We start from the raw sequence: 8,528 nt of genomic DNA, 5'->3' as shown, positions 1-8,528 counted from the left end.
GAAGGGTCCCGACCCGAAACGTCAACTTTCCTGCTGCTCTGATGCTGCCTGGCCTGCTGTGTTCCTCCAGCTCCATACTGTGTTGTCTTAGATAAATGATAGTCTGCTTGATGTTCCATTTATAATTTCAAAAGAATATTACCATCCCAAATGATCACTGTAGGTCCATTATCTCACAGCAAAATGCATTCTAAGTGGACGAGTGAACACAGATTGACCCTGTGAATTGTCCTGCACTTGTCCTTTGTAACACTTAGTCACGTTACAGCCAACAAGACTCTGACCAGAGACATACACAAGTCAATAATTAACCTGGACTCAGTGAGTCTGAACTGTCATGTGGCGAGAATATCCAGCTGGAGTAAGAGAAGAATGAGCAGCTTTTTCAACAGCACCTCTCAATCCTATACTGTCTGAAAGAACAGATTGGCAGGTGCAAGCACCAACACTTCCAAGATCACTTGAAAGTCATCCACTATTATATTGGGCCATCAATTGTCTCAACACACCCCAGTGGACTTTAGAATGGAGTGCAATGTAAGAAGTAACAGAGTAGGGGGCTCTTGAGTTGCAGTGCAAGTGTCCCCACCGCTGGACCAGAAAGCCTCGGCTGAAATCTCACCTACTCCAGAGGTGTATTTTTAAAATCACTTGTAGGATGTGGGTGTCACTAACTGGCTAGCATTTACTGCCCATTCCTAACTGCCCCTTAAGAAGATGATGGTGAGCTGCCTCCTTGAACCACTGCAGTCCAAGTGCTTTAGCTAGACCCACAATGCCCTTAGGGAGGTGTGACATAACAAGTCTGAACAGGTTGATTAAAAACATCTAAAAAGGGCAGACAATTTGTACACAGTAAGCTCCTACTAACAGCAAAACCACAATAACAAGACAATCTATCTTTATAATTTTGATTGAAAGATAAACTTAACCAAAACATCACAGGAGAACTCCCTTGGTCATCTTCAAAATAGTTCACTAGGTTGTTCATTTACAGCCACCTCAAAGCAGGTAGAGCAGTGATCTTGGTAATCGAATGCTTGAGCCACAGATAGTCTGCAATAATACCCTCGGACTGCTGGTGAGGAGTTTCCATGCATTTAAGATGTCCAGAACCTCTCCTTTAAAACAAGCCCTTTATTGTACATATCAGTGTAATGATGAGCACACAGGAGACTATAAATTACTTCTTTAAAAAAATCAAACTCCCAGCTATTTCCTGAAAGAACGACATCACGAAGTTTCACATTTTAAACAAAAATTTCCACTATACAAGATTTAGACAAAGCCCTACCGATTTCACATTATATTTTGCAAACCTGTATTTATCAAAGCTGATAATTGTAATGACCCATTCTGTCTTCAATTCAACACAAGACTTTCCATATACTTTATAGAATCTTTTTCTTCTTCTGAGACCAAACCAAAGTGTGACACAGCTTTCAGGAACTCACTCTGATTCTCCTCAGACTGATGTTTAGACCTCTTTCTGCAAGGATTGTACTGCTGATTGCTTCCACTAGCTTTGCTAAACAGACCTGGCAATTTTTAAGTACTGATGAACCTGGCGTTGTTGTCCTAAGCATAGGCCTCACTCATAATTCCCACTTAGTTACTTCAAACTAAAGAACATCTTTGGTTCCTAATGGCTTCTCTACTCCTTCTTCTGGCTGTTGGTAGATATACCATTGCTCTTTCACAGCCTTCCACGCTAAGCCCTATTGACATTCTCTCTCTCTCTGCTTGTGAACCCAAAACACAGAAGATTACTCCCTGACTCCGTATCATACGGCCATACATGGATGTTCCAGACAGAGATCTCAGCTAGTTATCTTTCACCTTCAAAACAATCCTTTGATTTGGGACCCATATGTATAATTTATATTTCTGATGGTGACTATAATAATTTTTCTAGACTTACTGGCTTTATCAAGAAATCCCTTTACAAGTCATTTTAATTCTTTTGATCTGGGAATGTACATGAATTAATTCAAAATACTTGCTGAGGCAAACTGACTCCTCCAGATAGATCCAATGTAGCCATTATAATTTTGGGTGTGAATTACCTTTACTAATCTCTCACAATGAAACTTTCCTTTCGAACTGTAATTATCCGGGTCTGTCTGAATTGCACTTATTTTGGGATTGTTTACCATTTTCTTAGTCAGATTTTCCATTTATCTACGTTGAAGACTGGGTCCCTAAAACTAAACTACCTCTCTGACCACATGAATTACAAAATTATATACTTTCACGACAGTATGGAGACATGCAAGAGTCAGTCAGTAGCTCATGTGGTGAGGATTCTATCCCTCATAAAATGAACCTTCTAGATTATTAAAATCACTCAAGCACTTACCTCCTCCAATGCACGCATTATGGACTGCTGCAATGACTGGCTTAGGACACTGAAATGGAGCACAAATTAAAACTACACTCAGCAAACAGTAGATTTATGCACATTTGAACACTTTTGTAAAGGGTCGCTATCTGGAGCACAAGCCAAAGTTCTCCTGTGTCTTGGAGAACAGGTTGGACTTTGTGCTCAGACTAACAAAGATTCATAAGTTGGAGAGGTAAAAACGGAAAACAAAGTAACCTAATAATCAGAGAAGATGAAAAGTACTTTATTCAATCAATGCAACATCATGGTCCACTTGTATGGGTGCTTGCTGGGCTTTAGGAGACAACGACGTGACTTGGGGCTGAAATAATCTGTTGCCCAAACTGAGTAGGTGTGCAGAGTACCTTGTCCTGAAGGGCACTGGAGAATCAGACGAATATTTCATTTAATTTCACAACATGCTGCAGTGAAATTTCACTCACACACCGCGGCAATTATTAAACACAAAACACCAATTAAACCACCAGAGAATTTTTTAAGGGTAGTATGTAAGGTAAAGTCACCATTGTCCCAGAAGACCATGGGGCTATGTAGAGATTAGAACAAAGGATTTCATTTTACGCTTTCCCTTTGGGCAGGTGGTGGGTTGATGGAGGCAGCACTGCGGCCACGTGCACATACTCCACACGTGGAATCTGTGGGTGTGCGTGTCCACAGGGGTGTATGCATGTATGTATATAAACATGCATGTGGGTTATTTGTGAGCATGCACAGGTGCATGCAGCTGTGGATGGGTGTCTGTGTGAAAGAGTTTGGGGTGGAAACATATTTCAGCTTGTTAACATGATTATTGTTAGCTTGAGCTGTCTTGCACTGGTCGTGCAAAAATAGGGTTAGGATTTCATGACTGTGATTGTGAACTGTGACTTGGAATCCACATGTGAACTGCGATTTGGCGTCCAGGTGCAAACTGCAACTTGATTCTGAGACTGAACCAGGAAGGATCCTGGTGGAATGACAGTCATAGGTCATACCTTTTCTATCACGTTAAAGCTCTCCTGATATTGAAGAATCTTGTTCCTCATGTGCCAGGCCTTCCTTGCTGTATCATCTCCTGGAGGCTGCAATACGTCTCCAGCCATGTCCATCAGATCAATTCCTGCAAACATCAGCACATTGACTGATTCGATTCAGCATCAATATGCAATAATTAGCCATCTCCTTGTTACAATCACTATTGTCATCACTGATTAGGAAGGCTGCTGAAGTTAAAACAGGATTTGAGAAATTACAGTCCAGAGGTAGGGCATTTAAACCATCCAACTTGTGTTACTGTTCATCCTCAAACACTCTCCCCTATCAAACTGGGGGATCTATTAGAATAGTTTCAGAGATAGTAGGAACTGCAGATGCTGGAGAATCTGAGATAACAAGGCGTAGAACACAGCAGCATCAGAGGATTTGAAAATATGAATTTTTATGTGTCATATATGCCATAGCTGATTTTTTTGAAGCTTAAGGTCACACTTACCTGCAGTAAACATTTTTCCAGCTCCTGATACAACAACAACTCTGTGGTCAGTGTCATGGGCGATTCTTTTAAAGCATTCCACCATCTCTCTGTTGGAACAAGACAGTGTCATTACTGTTGTAGCACACAAGGTTTAATGCCACCAACAGCTAAGGGTTCAAGTTATTTAGGTAGCACTTACTAGACAGCAAACAACTTACTATGCTGGAGAAAGCAATGGGGTGTGAAGTCAGGGTGAGTGGCTGGAAACAACAAGGTAGGTCAGCATCACTAACAGTAATGGCAAGATAATAAATCCACCTGGATATTATAACCATGATATAACAAACGGACAACTGATGTTTGAATCCCATCAGCTAATTTAGTATCTGGTTCTTTCATTGGCCCCTATAAGCTTCTATCTCTGTAACCTCCTCTGGCCCTCAGGCCCCTCCCTATCTTTGTAACCTCCTCCAGCCCTCAGACCCCTCCCAAACTCTGTAACATCCTCCAGCCCTGACCTCTCTCTATCTCTGAAATTTCCTCCACCTTCAAAACTCGTAAGATCGCTGTGCTCCAATTCTGGCTCTTTACCAGTCCTGATTTCAATCACTCTATCATTGGCAGTCAGCTGCCAGGGCCCTAACTTGTGGAATTCACCCCTTAAATTCTCTGCCTGACCACCTCCCCTTCCTCTTTTGAGACGCTTCTTAACACTTACTTTTACCAACTTTTTTCTCACCTATCCGAAAATCTCCTTTTGAGACTCGTGTCAAATTTAATTTGATAACCCTTTAGAAGCCTATGAACATTTTACCAGTTTAAAGATTCTAATAAGCAATTCACATGCTGTGGTTATTCTCTCCAGAAAGGAGCCTGGGTAGGAAACTGTCTGATATACCCTTCCTACAGTGGAACCCCTAACAATAAGACCCAAGAAATAGGAACAGGAGTAGGCCACTCGGCCCCTCAAACCTGCTCCACCTTCAATAGGACCATGGCTGATCCGACATTCCTCACATTCACTTTCCTGCCCTTTGCCTGTAATCCACTGATCAAGAATTTATCTCAGCTTTAAATGTACACAAGGACTATTGTCCCACTGGTCTCTTTAGCAAAGAGTTACAAAGACTCACAACCTTCACAGAAGAAATTCCTCTTCTTTTTAACTTTAAAATGGCACCCCTTTATTCGAGACTACTACCTCTGGTCCATGAAGGGGAACATCTGCTAAGCATTTACCTGTAAAATTTACCTCAACAAGGCTGTAAAAATCCCATACGTTTCAATGAGATCACCACTCATTCTTCCAAACTTCAATGAGTCCCAACCTGATTAGTCTTTGCTCATGAGACAATTCTTTCATACCAGGGATCATCCTGGTGAACCTTTGCTGAACTGCCTCCAACGAAATGATATCCTTCCTTTAATAAGGTGGCCAAAACTGCTCTCAGTACTCCAGATGTGGTCTCACCAGCACTTTGTACAGTTGCAGTAAGACTTCCCTATTGTTATCTTCCAATCCCCTTTAGTAAGGATCAACATTCCATCAAACTTCCCGATTACCTGCTGTACCTGTGTGTTAGCTTTCTGTGGTTCATACACAAATGCCCCACCAAATTTCCTAGCATTGCAACTTTCTGCAGTTTTTCTCCACTTACATAACATTGTTCTTTTGTTCTCCCTTCAAAATGAGCAACTTCACATTTTTCCAAATTATACTCCATCTGCCAACTTTTTGCCCACTTACTTAACCTATCAATATGTCTCTGTGAACTGTTTGTATCCCTCGCACAACCTGTCTTTCCACATATTTTAATGTCATCTGCAAATGTGGCTAATGGTACATTCATTTTCTTCCAAGTCATTAATATTTATTGCAAACAGTTGTAGTCTCAGCTCTGATCCTTGTACAACCCCAATGGTCACAGGTTACCAACCTGAAAAAGAATCCCCTATCCCTGACCTGCTGCTTCCTGCCAATTCTCTATCCACACTAATATACTAACTCCAACCCGGTAGCCTCTTATCTTCTGACTTGACCTTTTGTGAGGGACCTTGTCAAATGTCTTTTGGAAGTCCAAATATAACACATCCACTGGTTTCCCTTTATCCACTTTGGTTGAGACTTCTTCGAAAAACTGTAATAACTCTTTCATGACTCTCTTTGATTACATTATGATTTTTCAAATGTTCTGCTATTACTTCCTTAATAATCAATTCCAATACTTTTCCAACAGTGGATGTTAATCTAAATCAGCATTTACCCTATAAACTATAACTATGTACAATTACTGCTTTTCGTCTCCCTCCTTTTTCGAATAGAGGTGTCATATTGTCAGTTTTCCAATCCTCTGGTTATTTCTCCAGAATCCAAGGATTTTTGGAAAATTACAACCAATGCATCCATTATTTCTGTAGCTACCACTTTTAGGTGGCGTGCTACAATGCTCGTACCATTGGTACCACTGCTCAAGCAACATAGACTAAGGACCAAGCCTATGATCTTTTGGTCTCACACGCTTATTACATCAAGAAGTCCCCTTAATGAGCAGTTAATCAAAGGTAAGTGAGGGATCCCTTTAATCAATGAGTACTCAGTGTTAAAACAGGCAATCCCTTTAACCAAGAATAGATCAGTGTTACTCATTGTTAAACATCATTCAACAAAATTTGCAGTCACCTCCAAAGCATGTCGTTCATTGCGTTCCTCTTCTTGGGTCTGTTCAATTCCACATGCAGCACACTGTCTCTTGCTTGCGAGACATGCAGAGTCTCAAAATTGTACGAGGGCATAGCAGTAGACATTGCCCGTATTCTGAACTGCAATGTTTGGAACAGGCCTCGACCTGCAGGGGTGATCAGAAGTGGAATAAGACTGAATAGAAACTCGTACACTTAGTCCCTAAAATGCAAACTCTTTCCCCCACATTCATTTCCGCACAACTTGATTTGTGGAATAGTGTCAATCCACAGTCAGGGCTTAGGGAAGCTGGAAGCCAGAGAACAGGTCATTTGGCAGAAAATCCTGGAACACGCTGCGGTATCTCAGGTAGACAGGGAGGAGTCTTGAGCAGATAGGAATGCATCAAAGCAGACAGGGAAAGGTCATGGAGCAGACAGGGGTGTTTTGGAACAAACAAGGAGTTGTCTTGGAACAGATGGGATGTCTTGGGACTGCTGAGGCAGAATTGTGGTGTAGGCAAAAAAGAGGTCTGGAGATAAATAAGATATCCTAAGACAGAGAAAGACTGAGCTCTGAGACAATTAGTAGGGGTAGAATAGAACCCTAACCCCATGGGAATATAGTAAATAGATAGAGCAAGATGGAGTGAAGGATTTCACTTTCCAGAACCATTGAACATCTGACAATTCACCACTGAAGTTCACTGTCCTCAATCAATCCTAACTTCTGAATCTGTGGAATCAAAATTTTCCCTCACATTCTGGATGTTGTTAGGGTTTAAAATGATGATATGGGAACAATGGGATTAGATTAGTGAATCTCTCTGCTCTTTCCTACATCACTTAGGTACAGTTTTGTACCTTCACCCTGATGACTCTCTTTATTTAATCGATTGTTGTCCAGGATTACATCATTCACAGTCCACGGACTCTGTGTCACTTGGACATTGCTGTTCCGACTGGAGTGTTGCAATATTTCAAATGAGGAGCAAAATCTCATGGATAGGGAAAGAAGAATGGAATGAGGAAGAGGAAGTCTTTTGTCTGGGTTACAAGTCGTCAAATTTAAATTCCCACCAAGGCTTGAGAGAATTCAAAGCAGGCATTCCAGTGCAGTACTGTGCAATTGCCGTACTGTCAGAGTGTACACATTTTAGGGGCCCCTTCAGCTCTTTGAGACATTTAATTGTTATGGGATGCACCGTAACTGCAAATCCTTTTTTACAATATTGTGAAGCGGGGATCTGATCGCAACAGGTTTCCTAGTTTCATTGCAACCCCAAATTCCACTCTGATGCAAAGATGGAATGGCGAAGGAATGAACTCATGACAGGAAATCCAACCACATCAACCCCAATTCCAATTACGACTGTGTGATATCAGCATAAATCCAGCTGGTTTTTAGTGCATATATTTCCAGCATTGCTGGTTGGGCCAAAATTTATTGTGCATCCCTAAATGCCCTGAAGAAGGTAAGCTGTATTATGGATAAGACCAGACCCCCTCAAATTATTTTAAGAAGGTAGACCCTAAGTTTTTCTTATTTTAAAGGCAAATGTGAAGTGGTGTGTTCCGGTTGTAATGGGACTGGTCAAATTACTTGACGTTAAGTAAAAACAAATTTATTTAAAGCCTATAGTTAAAATACAAACAAAATGAAGAACTTATAATAACTTAACTCTATTGGAAGACTTAACCAAATAACAGATACGTAACTATTATTAACTAACTGTTCCGATATAGTAACACCCTACAAACACACCCATTGGTGAAAAGGCAAATTCAGAAATACATTCTCACATGCAATTCTCCAATCCAGGAGGAAAGAGAAACATCAAGAGAAAATTCAAAGCAGCCAGGAGACATTTACTGAAGCTTCCAACTCTATTGAGACCCCGAGACAACAAGGTGCAGGGCTGGATGAACACAGCAGGCCAAGCAGCATCATAGGAGCAGAGAGGCTGACGTTTCGGGCCTAGACCCTTCATC

The 8,528-nt window shown here is 41.2% G+C and overlaps 1 protein-coding gene across 1 annotated transcript in view; it reads right to left on the bottom strand.

The window, feature by feature from the left end:
- ech1 (enoyl CoA hydratase 1, peroxisomal) overlaps positions 1-7,229 on the bottom strand; it is an 18,617-nt gene extending 11,388 nt beyond the window's left edge. Inside the window, exons 1-4 of the mRNA XM_048618282.1 lie at positions 6,538-7,229; positions 3,876-3,964; positions 3,379-3,503; positions 2,360-2,408 (exon numbers count right to left, since the gene is read on the bottom strand). Coding sequence (XP_048474239.1) covers positions 2,360-2,408; positions 3,379-3,503; positions 3,876-3,964; positions 6,538-6,662 — 388 coding nt within the window. The 5' untranslated portion in view covers positions 6,663-7,229. The remainder of the gene's footprint in view (positions 1-2,359; positions 2,409-3,378; positions 3,504-3,875; positions 3,965-6,537) is intronic.
- Positions 7,230-8,528: the final 1,299 nt, after the last annotated feature.

Source organism: Rhincodon typus, chromosome 39, assembly GCF_021869965.1.
Source record: "Rhincodon typus isolate 14 chromosome 39, sRhiTyp1.1, whole genome shotgun sequence".
In the NCBI taxonomy this organism is placed as follows: Eukaryota; Metazoa; Chordata; class Chondrichthyes; order Orectolobiformes; family Rhincodontidae; genus Rhincodon; species Rhincodon typus.
Note: the sequence above shows the minus strand (reverse complement) of the source record. Positions and strands in the feature narration are given on the sequence as shown.